This window comes from Rosa chinensis, chromosome 7 (assembly GCF_002994745.2).
Source record: "Rosa chinensis cultivar Old Blush chromosome 7, RchiOBHm-V2, whole genome shotgun sequence".
NCBI lineage: Eukaryota > Viridiplantae > Streptophyta > Magnoliopsida > Rosales > Rosaceae > Rosa > Rosa chinensis.
In genome coordinates this window covers 17,399,169-17,422,138 of record NC_037094.1, presented here as the reverse complement: position 1 = coordinate 17,422,138, position 22,970 = coordinate 17,399,169, and the positions used below count along the sequence as shown (strand labels likewise).

Below are 22,970 nucleotides of genomic sequence, written 5' to 3'. Positions count from 1 at the left end.
ATAGTTAGGACTGTTGTGGGACCCCCCACCCCACCAGCTGGCCAGTATTACTCAACTAAGTAAAGCATCTTTTTCTTTTTTTTGTCGCACGTGGCAATTTTTACTGAAATTCTGCGGTTGGGTTTGTGTGTGAACACTGTCTGACGTGGCTGCCAGCTCGGATAGACCATCCCTCCAGGAGGAGACCCATGTTTGATTTTGGGGAACTACACTGTGAAAAACCATTTACAATATCTGAACCATCCTAATGTCGACGATCAGAATTATAGGAAACCACTGAATGTCGACGATCAGAATTATAGGAAACCACTGAATGTCGACTATCAGAATTATAGATTTTCATAATCGGATTGTGCATCTTTTAGATTTTTCTTTATTAATAAAAAGTACAATATTTCAACAACATTCAAAATACTTTGAACATTCAAAATTTTTTTTATTGCATACGTCAGCTTTTAATAGTTCCCACCTCACTCTTTAGAGGCTGTTATAAAAAGTCATCACTTGAGACTATCAAACATACTTTTTGTAGACTTACTACCTTTTGGAAATTAAGCCACCCCCAAAAAAAAAAAAAAAAAAAAATTAGGAACCCCAAATGGGACAAAAAAAATAAATTTAAAATGAAGACACTATTTCAATGCAATCGACATGCACGAAAAAAAAAAATAAAGCTAGGCATTTGAGCTGTACTAAATCGATATGGGTTGAAGAAATTAATTTGCCGACATTACGGCTCGATTACAGGGATTAGTATCTAGCTCAGTTACGATATGAAATTTGTATTCGGCTTCGTTATTCGATTGATACAGTACTAAGTATACCATACCAATCAAATACAATAAGAATACCATTGGTAGTATACGGTACCAAAAGAATATATATTCTTTTATACACACCCAAATCTCATGCATGTGGTAAGACTAAGGAGTCGAACCTCTCATCTCTCAAATGGAGATTTTCTCCTTAACCACAAGGCCAAGATATCTCCATGTTATGCCATGTACGAAAGCTATATTTATTCTATAATAAAAGTAAAAAACAAGTACCCTCATTTATTTCATTTTGACGAGACGCTTCCTTCCTTCTCCTATTATTCAAAGAACTTAATCCTCAAGACTTCATTCGAAAACTCATCCTCCTCTTTTTTTTTTTTTTTTTTTTTTCTTCCTTTTCATTCCTCTCCTTCAATTCCATTTGTCTTCAGTTCTCCATCATCTATAAGACTATATCATCATATTTGCATCATCTCCATCATTGGATCTACATGTTCATCATTCGACTACATATCTGGCTGATTTTTAACTGATTTCTCGTCGACATCTATAGCCGAATCATGTCAATATCTTAGTATACTAATTTATCGATAACCGATGATGGCGGTAGCGTACTAAATTCAGTCGTTAGCCAGTTGATGAATTTTGCGGTCGGTTTTCAACCGAATCTAGCCCATTAGAAGGCCCAAAAGCAAACCCAGCTGTCGAGTTCTATCCATGAGTCCCAGAAGGCTCAGCTAAGTAAAACTCTAGCAAATCTAGCCTGAACGGAAACATCATCACCATCCACTATGCACCTCCACCCTTAAGGCCAATACTACTGCGCCGATGTCAGAAGCATTGTTCACGGCCTTCCACTGCCCATCGTCGTCTCCAGCGTCAGTCAAAAGAAAATTCAGCCAAAATCCATGCTCATCGCCCTTAAGAATAACCAGAAAACCAATAGACCCCAGCCTCAGTACTGCAAACATCTTAACAAGCCCCAGACTCCCATATGAACACTAAACCAATGCGCCAACAATCGTCTACAAGGCCACAGCCAAATCTGCCACCAGCACGATCAAAGATCTGCACCCCATACCTCTCATCCAACACCATCGACGGAAGCATGTCATCTTGTAGCTATCACGCCCCAATCCCAAAATTATTTTAGATTGGATGCCCTCGCAATTGAAACAAACAGAATATGCAGCATAACAAAAAAAAAAGAGGAATATAGATGATTAACACCAGAACTAGCCCTCTGCTTATATACAAGATCAAAGTTGGATCTATTGTCATATACACAAGACCATCATTATATGTACATACACTTTCCAAAAAAAAAAAAAAAGATTAAACGAACAAAATAGGATGATCACTAAGGCTCAGTACATAGTGTAATACCCCAGAGAGCTTTTAAGACGACTCTTCTAAGTACCTGCAAAACGATATAATTATAGTATGTTAGAAAAGCATAGTTCATTGACAACAACCAAATATAAAACAAGTAGATATTGTCACTGTTCATACACCCCTCTCTTGAGAAAAATAAAGCAAACACAAAACTAATAATTCCAAAGACATGGGTGTACAAGCTGAGCTGCCAGCTGCTTGCTACACATAGTATTGTGCTGCCACAGTCACGCTCATATTTTTGGGCTGTCAAGTTCAAACCCGTTATCTTTGGTTGCCAAACGCATATCAAATGATTAAGCCCCTAACCATGGCCAGTCATTCAAGGAAAAGAAATACACAAAACCAATATCTCTCTTTGAAAGAGAAAACTAAAACACACAAATTCAGATGTCCTCTCAACCTTATACATAATATCCTTGATATAAAGAAATAAAGCTCTGCAAAACAAGGAACAAAGAAGAATCAAACTTTAGTCTAAACTCAATTTGGCGGCCCTTATCTGCAAATCAATAATACATGCCCAGTAAGAAACTATGAACTCTAGAACTCTAATCTTGAATTCCAACTTCAACCACATACCGTCAGTGGCGGACCTATTAATAGGCCCGAAGGGGTCCCGACACACCCACCCCCCCCCCCCCCCCCCCCCCACATATTATTTTAGTTACTTATTTACCATATTAATATTAAAAATAAGTTTAATTTAAGTATTAGATCTCTCAAAAACTTCTATAACCAATCAATTTGAATAATAAATTAATTATATTAAGAAACATAATTATTAAATTGATTAGTCGTTATGTCTGAATAAGTAAAGTAATTGATTTGTTTTATTTGAAAAATAGTAAGTAATTAATCTACCAAGAAACGTAAAGTAATTGATGAATAAGCTATTACTTTCTTCACATGAACATTTGTAATATTTATATGAGTTTAGGAGATGTATAAAATAGAATCTTGCTTGATTTGAAGATGAACATCTTCTATAAGGGAAATATACAAAACATTAATTTTTTGCGAAATTTTAATATTATATACTAATATAGTATGGACCCCCCCCCCCCCCCCCGGATGTCAAATCCTGGTTCCGCCTCTGCATACCGTACCCTGTGTGAATATGTAATTCATTTATTTTAATTTTTATTATATTTATCAATCTGACCTTAATCTGAACCGTCAATTATTAATATTAATCTGCAACTGTCTGATTAAAAAATTTCTTTACAAACCCCTGAAGGGGTTAGATTGGGTTCCTCAATTTCTCAATTTCTCTCTCAGCCTCTCGTCTCTCTCACTCTCTCAGAATCAACCGTAGAAGGTAGAACACTAGAATCCAATCCATCCATCGATTCAATCCAATCAATCCATTGACTCATTCAATCATCCTCTCGATTCATTCCATCTCCCTTTCGACTCATTCCATCATCCATTGAACCCTAGAAGCTCAGAAAGGGTCAAAGGTAGAAACACAGAAAGAGTCGAACACAGAAACCCATAAAATTCATTGAAAGGTAATTGAGTAATGCCATGGTTTGCAATTTCACTTGTTTACAAAATATTGTTTTTTTTTTGTTCCAATTACCTAGATCCCTAGATGATGAAGAACATAAGGATGGCAGCTTATGATGATTCTATTAATGTTCAAATATGTGTTTGGATGTTTGTAGACTGATTCTAATGTTTAAGTATGCGTTTGGATGTTTGCAGGCTTGATGTCTTTCTAGAATTATGGACTTATGGTGATGTACTGGTGACTGGTTTGAGGCCCAATATCAAACTCGATTTACAGGCCCAACTGCACCGAACCGACCAATTAAATCGGTATACTGAGGATTTTTTGGCCGGTAGTGGTATGGTTTTTTGCGTACCAATATAAGTTGGTACGGTATATGGAATCGGCCCATAGGCTCCGGTACTGAACTGAGCCCAGCCCTAGCTTTCCCAAACTAGGTGGAGCATGCAATAAAATTAGTTAATTAGTAACAAAAAAAAAAATCTTTCTTCCACTAAGAAATAAACAAAATTTAATAAATAAAAGTAACAAAAACAAACCTAAAAAAAAAAACATTAAAGACATTTTGGGACAGAATATCACAATAGCACCCAATTTGTCCCCATAAGCATCAAACCTCGTCCAGCAGCCAAATCAACATCGAAGACGATAAGTAGGCAGAAGCTTAGAGTTAGGGAAACACGTTGACGGAATTCTCCGCCACCGTTTCCCTCAAGCCAACCAGAGGAGAAAAGAGAAGAGATTCTTACCCTCATAATAATAGATACAACACTATAGCCCATCCAAGTGAGCGACAACAGCCAAACCTCTCATACGAGAGTTGGTGAAGAAAACGCCATGAGTGTAAAAATAGTACCCTTGTTTGCTAAACTTGTGAAACATTATTGTATAACATAACTGGAATGACAAGTATCATAATCATATACCTCAGTAAATTATAGTGTGATTAAAATTTTGTAATATTAATTTATCAAGTGAAAATTCTACGGTACATCGATGTACCGATGTATGAACTAAACTTTGTTCCATACAGATGTAAACTAATTCAATACAAAAACAGAGTAGTACCAAACTAATAGACCAATGTATGAAGTCAATCTATCTTTTAATATAATTAGACTACTTAATATATCGATACATTAATATACTGTAGATGAACCTTATAAAAAACATATAATTTAGGTTGTCTCCATGTGTCAAGCCCTTGTTAAAGACTCAAGGTGAATGCATTTTATTTTTCAAAGAGGAGAAGTTATTTAGTATTTACATAAGAATTCCGTATTTCAATACATAATTTTAAACGTGGACACAGATTTGAGATCAAATGTTTAAGAATAAACACATGATCAAAATTTTTAAAGAGGAGAAGGTCTTTGGTATTTACAAAAGAATAACTCATTTAAAAAATAACTCATTTTAATACACCATTTAAAACATGGATACAGACCTGGAGTTAAATTTTTAAGAATAAATTTTACGTGATCATAAATTGTTCAGAGTGATGATAGGTCATTCAAAACATGTGTAAAATGAATACATTATAAGATAATTGATCACTTTATCTTATATTATCGCGTTTAAAGATTGCTATAGTTAATTCCTTTATTTCTAAATTGGATTCTATTATGGTTTTTTTTTTTTTTTATCAAACGGCTATAGTCTACAAAGCTTACATAAGAAAACCAAAACAGAAATAAAATGACTGCCCTATCCAAACTATAGCAAACTACTAAAGTCTCTGATGCGCTCGCAAATTTGCAAGCTTATACAAAAGTGATCAAACCTCGCCTTCTACGAAAGAAATATTCAACTAACCCTTGCTTGCCAGGCACGCAATTATGGTACAAACACTGATTAGAAACGTCATAGAAGACATATAGAAGCTTCACCACCTTCACATAGACTTGAAGGAAAGAAAGTTGCAATTAGAAAAGAGCTAGCTCCTTTCCTTTCGGATTGGAGCCTGATCCGCCACTTGAGGAAATCCTACTGGAGAAATTTCTTCACCATGAGAAGAGGTGAAATTCAAAGCAACTTGTATGTGAAGGCAGCAAAGCCAAAGATAAATGATATAGTGTTCAAGTTTCATATTGTAATATGTAGAAATAATTTTTGAGATTATTAAATAAATGAGTTGTTTCTAAGAAAAACAAAGATGGAATGTAAAAATATTCTTTCTTCATAATGCAACTGACATTTAGAAGTGTTGATTCACATTATCCAAATCATAAGGGCTGTTGCGTAATTTACTTATCAATAGAAACAATTCAAAAACAGAAGGAATCTGACCGCAAGGTATAAAACCTTGCGCATGAGCCTTGCATAGTATAGACCTCATCATTTAGCCCTTCGACCCTAAACCAGCCCGGCCCTTATATTAGGGCGGGCCGGCCCTACCTTTTCTCAAATAGGGTAGGGTAAGGGTAATGCAAATGAAGCCCGACCCTACCCCACGGCCCGACCCAATTGAGCCCGGCTCAGCCCTACCCTAAAATTTATATATTATTTTTATTATTTTCTATTACATAGGCTTTGTTTTCTTTAACTATTATTTTCCTTAATTGTTACACAACAATTAATATTGATAGATTTAGAGAGATAGTTAATTGAATATAACCATCTTAACTAAATTAATAAATGTTATAAGTTAATTTCTATATGTGTGTGTGTGTGTGTATATGTATTAAATATGATCAACAAAAAACAATGAGTTTTGTATTACCTATATAATCATTTAGCCACAATTTGAGGAAAAAATGCAATGTATTTTTTTTTTTTTGGTTATACAAAATAAGGCCCATTTTGGCCCTATTCGGAAGGCCGGCCCTAGTGAATCGGGCCTTTCAGGCAGGTAAGGGTTAGTATATTTAAGCCCCTGCCCGACTCTACCCGGTCCTAAATTTTGTTGACTTTGACTAGGCCCGGCCTTGCCCGACCCTAAGCCCTAAAATTTAGGGTGGGGCCGGCCCATGATGACCCCTTGCACAGTATCGCATGAGAATTTTAAAAAAAAGGCCTGCTAATGGTAATTTACGGGCTAAAAGTGTAGGTAGTGGTAATTTGCTAAGGGAAAATGGTCCGTACAATACCTGAACTTTGCCTCCTTATAAATTTTGGTACCTGAACTTTAAAAAATATCACTTCGGTACCTGAGGTTCTTTGCCATACCGAGGATTGGTATATATGGGCGTTAGCTCCGTTACTGAGCTTGCCAACTGCCAAATATATAGGGGTACTTTCATCAATTCATATATGAATTAATTTTTTTTTTCTGTAATCATTTTGTCTCTCTCTCTGTTCTTCTCATCTTCTTGTTCACTTCTTTTGAGGACATCGCAGCTACTTTGGAGGTGGTTGTAGAATGAAGCCATGCAATTGCACAAGCTCTGATTCGAGTCCTCCATTTCTTTTTGACTCACACTCACTCCAAAGCCTCAATTCTTCTTCTTCATTTTTGTTGAGAGCTTGGTTTTTGTTAGCAACTCAAATTCTGGAATGGCGAGTTGGCCGTCTCCATCGTCTCCACCGTCCTCTGGTTCCAACTATGACCACTCCCCCACTCAACCCACCTCGACCCGACCCACCAAAAATGCGGGCCTCTCTTGCCCCGATCTTGGCCTTCCTTGCCCTCCTAATCTACCCCTCTCCTCCACTGGGCTCACCTCCCCACCGCCGCCGCCACTTTTCTCTCTCTCCACAGAGCCTTCCCGCCGACCCACCACCAAGTCCAACTCGAATGCCGCCGCAGCCCATGCCCTCCACTGGCCTTCAAGAGGACATGGGACGCAATTCCATATTATTGCAATGAATGTTTCTGTCCCAATTTTAATTCAATGCAAGCAATTCAACTATTTTTTCCTGCATATCAAAACCTAATTTTATAAGGCTATTGCGTGTTCAGTGTTTGCAGTGGTGGTTCTGGGTTGTTCATTCATCTGGGTTTTAGACTTCTGGGTTAATATCCAATTTCAGGCTCATCTGATCCATCAACCAATAACCGGCTCTCTTGGTTAGCAACCACCTCTCTGTCCTCCATGACTGACCCAACAGTAAAGGCTCGTTTTTTCTAGGCCGAGATGACCCGTTTCTTCGAGCCGGGTTTATTGAAGGTTTGGGTGCACAAGAAGAATGGAAGAATGGGTTTGTGGGGTTGAAGATTTAAGGAGGATGTTTGTGGGTTTAGCAAAGCAAAATGGCCATAAATATGATTGAGTGTGGTGGTTTCGCTGAGAGGTAGATACCGGTGGGAATGGGAGAGAAGTTGCTCGAATAGGGACTTTACATAAACATTGAAGGGATTGTTTGGGGGGGGGGGGGGGAGGAAGAGATGGGTGCCCAGATCAGATTTGGATCCCATACAAATGATTAGAGAAAAAAATATTAATTCATATATGAATGGACGAAAGTACCCCTGTAAATTTGGTAGCTGGCAAGCTCCGTAACGAAGCTAACATCCATATGTACCAATCTTCGTTCGGGCAAAGAACCTCAGGTACCGAAGTGATATTTTTTTAAGTTCAGGTACCAAAATTTATAAGGAGGCAAAGTTCAGGTACTGTATAGACTATTTTCTCATTTACTAATGAATTTAGGAGTTTTGAGCCTTTAAAGTTTAAATGTGGTAGGTTGAACTAGTTGAAAAGTTGGGCATGTTTAATATATCTTTGTGGTCTCTCACCGTTAATTAGGTTGGATTAAACTGTCCTATGATTTCTTCAGATCCAAGTTATTTCCCATAGTTGTAATTTTCAAAAAGTGGTTTCATCCTATACTTACTCAAATGGGTTCCATATTTTTTAGATTTATATTTGAACTTTCTTTATTTCCCATCGATTATATGCTCCGAGGTATTGTTGAGCGAACAAAATAATTAGTGGTTTCATTCTATACTCATTCAAATGGGTTCTGTATTTTTGAGATTTATGTCTATCTTGAACTTTCTTTATTTCCCATCGATTATATGCTCCGAGGTATTATTGAGCGAACAAAATAGTTAGTCACCGTAGCTTTTTTATTAACAACTTGACAAAGCATCAGTACCTTTTCTACTTGAAAGTGAAAGCACTTTTCTAGAGTCCACCACCTTTTCTAAAAGATTAATATGCTTTGGGGCTCATGACCAAAAGTTTCAAGATATAAACAGATGAGATTGTCTGCAATCCATGAAGAAAATTGTCCACAGATAGACGTCGTTGCATCAGCAGTGAAATTGACAAAGTTAACTCGCATACGACAGGGAAGATGAAACTGTGATTGGAGTTGTTACCACAGGGGCTTTTAAGGGAGAAAGAGAAAAGTATGTTCAGTGGCGGACGCCTAGTGGGACGAGTATGGGCCACTGCCCCCAGTCAGCTTTTGACATTTGGCAACTGAGTTTTTTTATTTATAATATCAGCCATGTAACCCATGTTTCAATGTTTAATATATATATATATATATATATAGTATAATTGATATTGATACGTACGGTACCGTTTCACCAAATCTCTATCATTTATATGTAATTGTATATATGTAAAGGCTGATCCCAATTTCCAAACGACCCTAGACCTTTTCCTATTCTTTTTGTTCTACTGAGAATCCCCAAACAACCAAACTCAATACTTCCAGACTTCCAGTCTTCGATCGAGTCCGACTTCAACTCTTTGAATCTTCAATCCTTGCTCTTCTGCAATTCAGCCTTGAATTGATCATTGATGCATCTTGAAGGTTAGTTCTTCATCTTCTAGTTTATTTCCCAAATCAATGAATTTGTTGATTAGATTAAATTACTCTTTTTTATTAAAATTGCAGTTGTGAAAGATTAAAGATGGAGAGATTCTTTAAACGAACATCAAACAAGTTATCATGACCCATCATAGAGAGTGAAAGATCAAAACAGAGTCGTGTAGAAATTGATTCGGCTAATCTTCCTTCTGATCCTGGAGTAAGAACTAAAATTTCATATTATCATCCCAATCATATGGATCAAATTAGAAGAGAGTATCTGCTAAGAGGTCCTTGTCAACCTAGAAATTATCAGTTCTTCCAAACATAGTGAGGAGAAGGGAAACGAAGGTGTGTCTCTGATTGGTTTAATGACTTCCCTAATTGGTTAGAATATGGCATAGCCAAAGATGCTGCATTTTGTTTGTGCTGTTATTTGTTCAAATCAAATGTTGGTGAGCAAGGAGGAGGTGATTGTTTACTGGTATTGGTTTTTGAAATTGGAAGAAAAAAATAAAGATTGTGTTGTAAATGATAATGACTATTCATGCAATAGGTATTGCTTAATGTATGGGATTGACAGACTCGTAATGTATGCGATTGACAAACTTGTAATGTGCGATTGATTAGTATAGCTATTATGTATTGCCTTTTGTATACATGATGTAACCCTATATAAACCTCATGGTGAGATAAATACAATACAATTATCCAATTCTCTACAACAGATTGCATGATCATGTAGGGAAGCAGAATAGTGTCCACAATCAAGCATTGCAAAAATGTGAAGCTTTGGTGAATGAAAAGCAGCATATTCGAAACATTATTGATCAGAATGTACATCCATCCAGAACAGATTATCGAGTTTGACTAGGAGCATCAGTTGATTGCATTCGGTTTCTTCTAGGACAAGGCCTTGCCTTTCGTGGTCTTGACGAGTCAGAGAACTGATAGGAGCATTTTAATGCGACATTTTAAATGTTATTTCCTCATATTTACTTAGTTATTTCCTTAAATAAATCCTTCTTGTTTAGGAAAGTTTCCTTCTTTAGAAAGTTTCTATTTTTAGTAATTTTAATAAAAGTTTCTATTTTCTAGGTACCTTGGAATAAATGGAGCTGAAATGAAGAAATGGAGTTTTCCTGGTCCGATTAGGAATCTCAGTCAACGAAAGAATCCTGATGAGGCTAGGAAATCTGAAGGCATTAGGAGACCACATGATGACATGGGAGATATTTTGGGAGATTAAATCTGATTTTTGCATGGAAAATCAAGGAGATAACGTGGAGAATATCAAGGGAGAATTTTAAGGAAGAAAGGATTTAAAACAAGTCCAGATTCGTTCCTCAATTCCCTCAAGATATGTTGGCTGAAATTAGAGAATAAAATCTGCAATGTTAATGTGAAAATCAAGAGAAAATCAAGGGGAGAACATTAAGGATAAAGTCATGGAGAGATTTAAGGGAGAAAAGGTCCAAAATGAGTCCGGATACATTGTCTAGGTTCATGCCTAGATATTTGGCCGAAAATGGTGAATAAAATCAAATTAAATCTTGGGAAAATCAGCAATAATATATTTGGAAAGATTATGGATTTATTTTGGAGCTTTTTGATTGGTTGAGTGACATGGCAGAGTTGACGTGGCATTTATTCATTGGTTGGAGCTGTGTGGTGCAACCAGAAAATTCCTTAGAAATTAAATTCATGAAGCCTTGCCTTCCCCTATATAAACCCCCCTATGCTACACCACAAGACACACCTCTTCATTCAGAAAATTCTCTCCATAACGTCAAGCTTTCTCTCCATCCTCTAGTTTTAAGTCTCTGCGTCTTCAAGCAAAGAGAAGAAGAGAAGAAGAAGCCATGAAGCCTCCTAGCCGCTATCATCCATCTTGTCTAGTGAAGCTTTGGAGCCTTGCTTTCAAGATCCAACACCAACATCTCAAGCTTTCCACCATTCATCCTTCATGGTGTAATTCTGTCTTATTCCTTGTAACCTTTTTGGTTTTCTTTGTTTTGATTTCGTATGAACTTGATTTCTAGTTGACATAAACGTTAAGGGAAAAGTTTAAAGCCTATTTATAGGTTTTGAAATAAAGTTGTGATTTCTATATGTTGATTTATATGTTGCTTATGTGAGATTGCTTGATTGATTTTGGATTATAGAAAACTTTTATATGTATGTGTTCTTTGGTGGCCAACTTAGGATATATGCATGTAATTGGAGCTAGATTTAAGTAGTAAAGGCTTTGGACAAAAGTAGAAATCAATTAAGGAGGATTGCAAATAGATGAACTTTTTCATACTAGGTTGTGCACTTTGGTTGACATCTTTTCTTTGTTCTTCATGCATTGAATGTGTTCTTGAGTAGCTAGCTTTCTAGACTATGATTGCATGTTCAATAGGTTTAATTTAGGTGCTTTCACTTAGATTAAATATTGAAGGAAAGTAAAAAATGGGAAATCGTTTGCTTTCTAACTTTTCACATGGTCAACTTCTCTCTCATAACATAGAAAATCAACTATAGGAATTGTGATTGGATTTCATTCATATGGATGTGGTTTTGACCTTTGTTCCTTTCGTTCCACCCTTGTACATGTGTTTTTACTTTTTTCTTTATTTTATTTATTTAATTTTTAATTTTAATTCTAAATCCCCCATTTCCGATTACTTGTTTCTTTTGTATATAATTTTGTAAATATAATACTTTTTACTTTTTATTAATTATTTACTTGTTTTTGCAATGACAGGTGTACCCTCAATCCCCGGATTAGAACGATCCCTATTTATTATATACTAACGATGACATTTTATAGGGTTAAATTATATGCTTGCTTTGAGCATATCAAGAACTCAAGCAATCAAGATAACTTTCTTTAGCTTTTGCAATTTCTTGTTGATCACAATGATGAAGTGAGAGCTGTTGCATTTTAGAATGCTCCTTAAAATCTTGAATTGACATCACCTAGGATTCAAAAGGACATTGTTAATGCTGCTGCTGTTGAAACTACAAATGTTATTATGAGAAATATGAGTGATGCCTTTTTTTCTATCCTGGTTGATGAATCCCGGGATGTATATGTAAAGGAGAAAATGGTTGTTACCTTTCGTTATGTGGATAAAAATGGGTGTGTGATTGAATCTGTCATAGGCATTTAACAAGTAGCAAATGCTACTACTATCTCACTTAAGAAAGCTATTGATGCACTATTCTCTAAACATGGATTAAGCATATCTAGGCTATGTGGTCAAGGTTACGATGGTAGTAAATCAGATCCTTGGCTTTCAGATTGCCAAACATTCTGGATGATAAATGTTCCTCCACCAATGGTGATATGAACATTTTTTGCTACTTTCTTCATGGTGAGATGGCTCCCATCAAATGTAACACCAGTAGCAGCTTTTTTCTTATCTTCTTTCCAGAGTTCATATGGAATTGAAAATCTCTTTGCAACAGTGAATCCTGATCCATTATCTACAAAGGCATGTAGATGATATTTTTTGTGATCAGGGAATTTCAGTCCAATCTCTATGTAGTTGCGGTATCTACTAGTAGAGACGACTTTCGATTGTTGATGCTCATTTTTCTGAGCTTGTTCCTTTGGAATGAATGGTTTACATTCTTCTGGAACAATTTCTGGTGGTTCAACCAGTTCAATATCTTTATCGATGATTTCTTCCTTTTTCGAGGAAGATGGAGGAGAAGATTCCACAATTTTTTGGAACAGAGGAGTTTCTACCTCTTTTTCTTCTTCTTTTTCTTTTTGTTCAGAGAAATATTCTTCATATTCTTGTTCAACCAATTGTCTGACAAGGCCATTCTTGGTTTTTCTTCTTGCTTCAGCTATGAAGCATTCTTTGTGATAAGTCTTCTTAGACTCTGCACAAAACATAGGGAGACCATTCTTTTCGTGACATAAGCAGTAGTCAGAAACGAATGTACCAGGGTTCACCTGATAAGAAGACATTAAAGCTTCTGTCTTGCTTTCTTCCCAATTCTTGATTCTCAAGACATTCATTTGTCTGGATTCGAAGTACTCTACTTCAGAATCTGTCTCAGACTCAGATGAAGTTTCTCCTTCAGACCAGGCAGAATAGACTGACCTGTCGTCTTCTTCATCATCAGAATAGGCTATTTCGTAGCCTTTCATATTTGTCACTTCTACTATTTGCTCATATTCTTCAAAGAGAGCATTAGTAGATCTTTTACCCTTTTTCCGGACATTCATTGGCATAGTGCCCTTCAGCTTTACATAACGAACATCTGCAAGCTTTCTTGCTTGGTTGTTTATGCTGATGAGTATTCTTCTTTTTCTTGAAGAATTTCTTTTTAGGATCTTCATCCTGCTGTTTCTTGTAATTGGAACTTCTCTTTAATTTCCAATTCTTCTTCTGATTACTCTTTTTGAATTTTTTAGAGTCATATTTTTCTTTCTTCTTTCTGTGGAACTTGGATTCATGACATCCCCAATTTGTGGGCATATCCATTATTCCATAACAGAAATTTTCAACTCCTTTGGGTTGTTTCCTTGCCATCTTAGCTCTAAGATTGGCTTTGCATTGTTCTTTCAGTAATTGCCGGATTCTGTCGGCAATTCCTCCAACTGAAAATCTTTCAATTGATTTCTCAGCTATGCTTTCTCTCACAGCTGTTCTCCATGATTCAGAGAGTTTTCTGTGCAACAGATTAACTAGATTAGTATTCTCTAGTTCACCAATTGTATAGTAATATTCTTGAAATTCATTCAAGTATTCTTTGAAATATCTCATGTCACAGATTTTGAGAGCATAGATATTCGATTTTGCCGTTTCTTTGGCTTTTTCACTCAAATTTGAGAGATCTCCACATAACTGATCGTATAGTGGTACTGCAAAATCATACGGAGATTTCGAAGTCTTGATTTCTTCCAGCCACTCTTTTCCTCTGGCTGTCTCTTTAAAAGAGAAGTAATACTTCTTTGCCACTCCAGTGAGAGTAGTTTCAAAGTACATCTGAAGATCAAGAGCTTCAAATTTTCCAAGGGTAAGAGCAGAGGCCATCATCAGACTGTCTACCCATTGGTCAAGAGTTTTTCTCTTGTCTAGAGCTTTATCCAGATCTAGCCAAATTCCATAGTTGGAAATTGGTACTCTGGGTATCTTGTCCTCTGGGACAAATCTTTGAGAATTTCTTTCTCCATTTATGCCCGTAGGGGCCTTCTGTATAGGGAGTTTAATCTTTCCCTTTTCTCGAATGATGGAAGTTTTGGAGCTTTCTCCTTCTTCCATTTCAATATCCTGGCAGGGAAGGAGTTTTCTTTCCTTTCCTGGATTGAAAATTTTCATTTCTTCGATTAGTTTTTCTAATCGTTCAGGATTTTTGCAATTCTCAACTTCTTTATAAAGATCATAGAGCCTCTCAGCTCTGAACATCTGGACTGATCTGTTCAGGTCAGCTTCTAGTTCTTCTTCAGTAATAGGATCTTCAATAATGGATTTTATACCACTGACACTAGCTTCTCTAGTATTATAGCTTCTTCTGAGAAGATTTCTGTTTATCCTGAGATTCTCAGGACCGACATCACTTTTTCTGTGATTGTCAAAGTTTAGACTGATTTCTCCAGTCTTTCTACTTTCATAGATTTTAGCTTTTGCACTCTCTGCTGCTAGCTTCGGACCAGATAATTTCCATTCAATAGGAAAAGTTACTTCATTCCAAGTAACCTTGTGAATCTATTGTGAATGGTTCTTTTGACTGGTGAGGAATCTAGTAGTAAGACCATGGATGTTGGAGATCCGTGTCTTTGGCTCTACTGTAGTGCTCATCAGTTTATAGTATATTCTGTATACTATCGCCAATTCTTGCATATCATTTTTCATAGATATGCCATCTGTCTTGACTCTCAGTCGGAGACAGTGGGCTGCATCCTTCAAGCTGGTCGAGAAGTTGGGGAAGCAGTTGAAATATGCCACTTGATTGCACAGAGATTCTTCTAGTGTTCCCAGCAAACTAGCTTGAAAATCTGTCAGTCTGTTGTCTTGCATGACACATAGGACTGAGCAGTTGATGCCTTCTCTTGCCAAAAGCTTTATGCAGACTTGGGTTGCTCCAATGTGCATAAATTGATACTTCTTTGCTTGTGCTCTGGCAACTTCAGCTGGAGTGATCATCAAGAGATTTGTCTCTCCTGTTGTTGAGGGGGTTGTAAACTCAAGTAATTTGAAGTGATGGCTGTCCATCAGGTCAAATGTTCCCCTTTTGTAGATTTGTTTGAAATCTAGCTTTAGAATTGAGGCGTTTTTTACCTCATGCTCGATTTCATTATATTCGAATTCTTCAGCATTTAGGAGTTGTACTCCTTTCTTTTTCCTGAAGATGTTCATCATTTTGACATCTCGAGTTTCTTTCGGATTTTCATACCGAATACTAGTAGAACTAGTTAAAGGATCCAGAAAAATCATGTTTGGAACAAGATTTTTGTCTGGTCTTTCTAATGGTTTAAATCCATTAGCTTTCTTTTTTACTGTAGGCACTTTCTTGTCCTTCAGTATATTTTTCATAGAATCCAGCGTTTTTTGCTGTTCATTGATTTTTCTACTAACACTCGTTAGCTTTTCTTCTTCCGTTTTTGGAAGTTCTTTGATATAATCCAGTTTGTTTTCCAATCTTTCCAATTGGTGGATTATAGTAGGTAATTTTTCTAGATGATTTTGACATCTAGATAATTCTAGTAACAGCCTCTGATATTTCTCATCAGAGGAATTTAATAGAGAATTTAACTTCTCTAATAATAATTCTGACATTGTCCCCATTAAGGATGGGTTCTCCTTTGAGCTATTTTACAAGCTCTGATACCAGTGAGGTGCGGATCTAACCAATGCTCAAATAATCAAGAGGTTTTTGTTCCTCTTCAAAAACATATAAGAGATTATCAATTTCTTGTTCTATTTTATAGATTCTAGTCTGAAGTCTATAAATGATATCCCAATAGTTGAGTGATTCTCTATCAAGATTATGTCTATACGCTTTCAGCTTTCTCAATTTTTCTCTTTCCTTTTGTAATTCTTTGCTAGTGTTTTTACAGATAGCAACTAATTCAAGTCTGTCAATAATCAAAATTATGAATAATAAACGTACTGTTTACCTTTAGAATAGAGGATGAATTTTATCACATACTTCTGTTTGAATAACTTTTAAGAATGGGCTCACCACGTTTCATCAAATGTAAACAAAATATTATAAACTATGCAAAAGAGTTTACAGAAGGGTACTAAAGGTAAAAAAAAGTGATAAGTTGGGTGAGAAAGAAGGAAAGGGACAGAAGTCTGGGTGGAGAGGAACAAAAGTAATTTGTTGGGGGTTTTTGGGAAGTATTATGCTAAAATCAGGGTGTATGAGCATTAACCCTAAATTTAAATTTGTTATCGAACACATTGTAGGTAAGGGTTTGAAACACTTTTCTTTTCTTTTGCTTTAGTTCTTGAAAGAAGCACAAAAAAACATTCAAGACATATCAAATAAGTAAGTATAGCAAAAGAAAAAAAAGAAGAAGAAGTACTTACAACATATCTATACTATTATAAGGATAAAGGGGTTTGTTGCATAATTTAATCTAGTTTTGGTCGTATGATAAATGAAGTCTGCCTACTAATATCTTTTGACCTAGCCGCACGTGCGACCTAGGGTTTCCTCTTCTTCTTTTTGGAGATCAGCGTTATCTTCCATCCTTGTGCAAGGATATTCTAAGTTGGAATTGCAGAGGCATTTGCAATAACACTACTTTGAGGACTTTGCGTGATTTGATCGTGATAACTCATAATTTCATACATTTTTATACCCTTAAATATAAGATTCTAGGCTTAGTTCTTATCACTTTTGAGTCATTTACTTTGTGTTTTTGTTTTGTAGGTTAAATTGGAGAAAAGAAGGATTTGGAGCTTAAAATCAAACGCAGGATTGAAAGGGTGTTTGCTATCCTGAGTGTCCAGAATTGTCTCTGCTTTGCGTCAACTTCACAGATTAAACTGTACCTTCTCACAAGGAACTAGCAGGCGAGCCTTATACCATTGGAAAGATACGGATGTTAGCTTTCTGAGGAATTTTACGGAAGTGGATTCGCATTCTCATGGAGGAAGTTATGATGATTTAAGTGAACCTAGTTCGGGAAGGCAGATTCTGACGGATTTTCGGAATCTGACTTGTGAGGCCCAAGTCTGCTGTTCTTAGCACTTGAATGGAATAAGGCTGAACGTGTTTGACATATTTGGAGTAATTTCTTGCATTGACTTTAATAACCCTGCGTTCCTTTGGAGAGAAGAAAGCTATTCCAAGTTGGACTAGAAGACCGAAAAAGCCCAAGTCAAGTAGGATTGAAAAGAGAGATACAAGGCAGAAACCTAGGACGTTTTTGGAGACACAAGAGGAGGCATGGGAGCAGATTGAGACGCGACAAGAGCAAGAGGAGTCACCTCCATCTTTATTCCTCCTTCGCTATGTTTTTCTTAGTTATTTTTATTGTTTCTTTTTGCTAAACTTCTAAGCTAGGGCTGAGATGAAGCCCCTAGTATGACTATTCTATTTGTTTAGTTGGTTTGCTATTGAATTTCTGGATTTCTATGTTAAACTCTTAATCACCGTTTCAATAGAACTTTTATTCAAAATCTTTGCTCGGGATCAATAAGACCTAGGTTTTGTTTATGAGTTATTTGGTTGGAGAACATGATGCTTGATCAATGAGTAGATGTTTTCTAGGGTGCCAAAAGATAATTTAATCTTGTGATTAAAGAGTTGTGAATTGAGAATACAAGTGCTTGATCATAGCCGATATTCTTGTTTGCATGATTTCCTAGTTCTTTTGTGCTTAATGGAGTTGAACATGTTTGCTTGAACCTGATCATTAAGTGGAGTAAATTATAGTTTGGCTACTTGAGTTCTATACAGGATCAATAAGTTGGAATTCATAAGTTAGAAGAACTTTGGCATATGTCCGGGATCAATAAGGCTTATGTACTGGAATCATTAGCATAAAATCTAGGGAATTCTATGGTTGTCAGCTAGCAATAGAGTAGAAGTACTAGGTGGTGGATTCAAAGTCTTGGCATTCAACTCCCATATTCATCTCTTAATTCTTTTGTTTCTATTCTTAGTTGTTTAGTTATAATTTCAATCATCACAATCTTCCCAAATGTTTGTTTATTTTTGTGTTCAATTGGTTATTTGAGTTAGAATCAATTTGAGTTTCAATCCTTGTTGGAACGACCTCGTGCTTGCACTAACTATACTACAATCGATTCGTGCGCTTGCGAGTAATCATTTAAAACACAACAGATCGCTCAAAATCAACCTTAAATAGTCTTCTTTTGTGAGACAAAGATCAGTCAGATTGGGAATTTTAAGGCCCTGCATCGTGAATTAGGGTTTGCGCACTACAAGGAGATCCTGAGTGATGGACAGTCTGGGGGTTTGGGTTTCTTTTGGACAAAGGATATTACGGTGCAAGTACGTACCTTCTTGGCACATCATATAGATTTAGAGGTTAGTTCTGGACCTGGTGAACCGTGTTGGAGGCTTACAGGCTTCTATGGCTATGCCAGAACTTGTGAGCGTGACCTATCCTGGCAATTTATCAGAGATCTATGTGATTTTGATTCTCTTCCTTGGGTTATCATTGAGGATTTTAATGAAATTTTGAACAATGGAGAGAAAACTAGAGGTCCAATCCGTCCTAAAAGACAAATGCGTGGCTTTAGGGAGGCCTTGAGTTATAGTGAGTTGATTGATTTAGGGTTCCAGGGTGCTAAAATGACTTGGTGGAACTCTGAGACTCAACTCCGGTTGGATCGAGTGGTGGCTACGGCAAGTTGGAGTGATGTTTTTGGATTTTCTAGGGTTAAGCATCTTGCTCCTAGTGATTATAATCACACACCCATTTTGCTGCAAGCTAGCAGTGTGTCGTTGCCAAAGAGACCAAGAAGACATAGATTCAAATTTGAATCTTTTTGGCTCTAGCATGAGGAGTGTGATCCTTTAGTGCTAGAGAAGTGGCTAACTGATTTTGAAGGAGTCCCAATGTTTTCTTTGACTAGAAAGATCGTGTGTACAAGGTGTTCCCTGGAATCTTGGCAGCAACAAACCTTCAGATTTCGACAGCAACAAATGATTGAAGTTTGAGGGCGATTGGAATTCTTTATGGGAGAGCAGTTGACAGTGGAACTCCATGAAGAAAAGAAAACTCGTATGGCTTCACTGTAAGACCTGTTATCATAAGAAGAAGACTTTTGGAAACAACGAGCTAATTAAGGTAATATGGTTGCAAGAAGGTGACCAAAATAGTGGTTTTTTTTCATTGAAAAGCAGCGAATAGAAAGAGGAAAAATGCTTTTTTGGGTTTGTTTGATGCTGATGGAATTTGGAGAGATGATGATGATGGTATGGAAAGTGGGGTGACTTCTTACTTTTCGAAAATGTTTACTTCCTCAGCTCTAAATAATGAGGCGATGGATCTCACTCTGGCTGCAATCCAGCCTTGTGTTACTGTTGAGATGAACAAACAATTGTGTGAGCAATACACAGAGAAGGAGGTGCGATGTGCTTTATTCCAAATGTATCCGACTAAGTCCCCTGGACCTGACGGTATGCCACCTTTAGTTTTCCAACACTATTGGGATTCTATTGGTAAAGATGTGACTGCTGCTGTTCAAAGATTTTTGCATACAAGATTATTACTTAAACAAATAAACTTCACGCATGTTTGTTTGATTCCCAAAGTGAAAAATCTAGAGACTATGGGGGATTTGCGACCGATTGCTCTTTGTAACGTAATCTACAAGTTATGTTCTAAGGTAATTGCTAACAAATTGAAGGTGTTTTTGTGTTCTCTTATCTCTCCCTTTCAAAGTGCATTTGTGCCAGGAAGATTGATTACAGACAATATTTTAGTGGCAAATGAAGTCGCTCACTTTGTGCATAACAAGAGGGCAGGTCAGGATGGGTACATGGCTCTGAAATTAGATCTTAGTAAGGCTTATGATCGAATGGAATGGGCTTTTTTACTCAAAGTGTTGGTGCGGTTTGGTTTTGCACAGACTTGGATTGATGTTGTTATGTAGTGTGTTACCTTAGTGAGGCATTCCTTTCTGGTCTGGGGTAGACCTAGAGGCTATGTGATTCCTTCTAGGGGTTTGAGGCAAGGTGATCTTTTTTCCCCTTATTTATTTCTATTTGGCGCGGAGGGCTTCTCTACATTGCTGCAACAGAAACAGCGTTTGGGATTGCTTCCTGGTATTTCTATTTGCCAGAATGCCCGAATCATCTGTTATTTGTAGATGATAGTATGCTTTATGCGCAAGCTACCCCTGAGGCCTGCTTTCATATTAAAGAGGTGATCAAAGTGTATGGAAGAGCTTCTGGTTAAGTGGTGAATTTCAGCAAGAGTTCAGTTGCGTTTAGTAAAAATGTTGGAGAGCCAACTCAAGGTTCAATGGCTCATTTGCTTGGTGTAGTGATTGTGGAATCACATGAAAGGTATCTTGGCTTGCCTACATACATGGGACGTAAGAAAACTGCTACATTTGAATATATCAAGGAGAGACTTGGGAAGAAGCTGAAACTTTGGCAAGGAAAATTGCTCAGCGGTGCTGGGAAGGATATTTTACTTCGAGTTGTCACTCAGGCTCTTCCTAATTATGATATGAGTGTGTTCCAACTTACAAAAAAAATTTGTGAGGACCTTGAGCAAATGTGTGCAAGGTTTTGGTGGGGAAGTTCCTTCGATAAACGCAAAATCCATTTGAAGAAGTGGGATGATTTGTGTCATGCTAAAGAAGTAGGTGGACTGGGGTTCAGAACCTTATTTGAATTTAATATGTCTATGCTTGCCAAGCAAGCTTGGAGGGTGATTTCAAACCCTGAGTCTTTGGTGGCACAGTTGTATAAAGCACGTTATTATCCATATGGCAATTTTTGGAATGTTAATGCGCATGCTACACCTTCTTACTCTTGGCGTAGTATATTTGCTATAAGGGAGTTTATTCAAACTGGTGCTTTTTGGCAGGTAGGGACTAGACATAATGTTTCTGTATGGAACTATGCTTGGATACCCAAGCTACCTTCTCATAAACCTCAGGTTGCTTTAGTGAGTCAACCAGATGTACAGACGGTGAATGAACTGATTATACCTCCCAATAATTTGGATGAGCACAAGGTACGCTCCATCTTTGTTCCGGATGCTGCAGCTATCTTTCTATTCCCTTGAGTACTAGGCAACCCGAAGATAGACTGACATGGCATTTGGACAAAAAAGGTATGTTTACTGTCAAATTAGCTTATCGTTCTGCTTTTTCAAGAAAGGCTTCTACTCTTCCACCTTCTGTTGTTGCAAATCAGAGAGTCTGGAAAAAAATCTGGAATGCTAAGACACCTAGTTCTGCTAAGGTCACTGCTTGGAAAATTTGTCATAACATTTTACCCACTATGGATCGATTAGCTTCTAGACATGTGGAATTGGAGTCTCAAGTTTGCGTGTTGTGCAATGTTGAAACTGAAACTATTATTCATATATGCCGTAACTGTACTTTTACAAGGGGTGTCGTTAGCTCTAATGCCAGCATAATGGGGTGTTGTTTGGGGTCTGCTATTGATGAGTTGGATGCCTTGAGTTGGTTACATTATTGCTCTGACAAATTATCTAAGACTACTTTTACTCAGCTGTTATTTTTGATTTGGGGAATATGGAATGAAAGGAATGCTAGAGTATGGGGGGCCATAAAATCACCTCAGCTTATGATATAGCTCTCATGTCTACTAGCAGACTCATTAATTTTATTTTTCACAACTCCAAGGTGCAATGAGTTCAAGGTGTGGGACGACATATGAAATGGAAGGCACCTCCTCAAGGTTGGGTGAAGTTGAATTTTGATGGGGCCTATATTGTTGGGACTGGACGAGCTGCTGTGGGTTTTTTGGTTAGGGATGCACATGGCACTTTCTTAAGGGGTGTTGGTAAAATAGTACATCATGTTCAATCAGCTGAACATACTGAGCTTTTGGCTTGTAAGGAAGTAGTTTCGAATTCTTTTGCGGTGGAGCAAGCTTTACAGCCTATTATTTTTGAGACAGACTGCTTGGTCTTGCAGCAGCAGTTGGCTCATAGAGATGTTCAAAACACATCAATGCTTGGGAGAGTTTATGATGATGTCACTGTTGAGTTACAAATCAGGACCAGTTCAAGATTGGTTTATACTAGGAGGGAAGCAAATAAAGCTGCGCATACTCTAGCAGCTTATGCTGCTGCACAAAACTAGAATTTCTTTTTTTCTTCTAGTCCTTCTTTTATTCAATATGTAATTGATGCTGAAAAGCATGATGTACCCTTAGTTTGTTTTTGGTTATCAATAAAGTATAACCTTATTCAACTCAAAAAAAGGATAAAAGGGTTTGTTAGCCAAAATAAAAAAATTTGACAGAAATGAGCCCAAAAGATTAAAAAACTTTGATAATTAATTGAATCACAAGGATAATTATGACAATTACAAATTACATTTTTATTAAGAAAAATAAACCAAAAATAAGATTCCTACAACCCACTTTTCTCTCCCACT

At 36.9% G+C, this 22,970-nt stretch overlaps 1 protein-coding gene across 1 annotated transcript; it reads left to right on the top strand.

Annotated features, from left to right (window-relative positions):
- Positions 1 to 20,851: 20,851 nt before the first annotated feature.
- LOC112177509 (uncharacterized mitochondrial protein AtMg00310-like) lies at positions 20,852 to 21,625 on the top strand. The gene has a single exon (XM_024315803.1). It carries the CDS (start codon positions 20,852 to 20,854, stop codon positions 21,623 to 21,625), a length of 774 nt encoding a protein of 257 aa, XP_024171571.1.
- The last annotated feature ends 1,345 nt before the right edge of the window (positions 21,626 to 22,970 follow it).

Coding starts and splice junctions, on each gene's coding strand:
- LOC112177509 (XM_024315803.1), top strand. CDS start 20,852: ATGGCTCATTTGCTTGGTGTAGTGATTGTGGAATCACATGAAAGGTAT.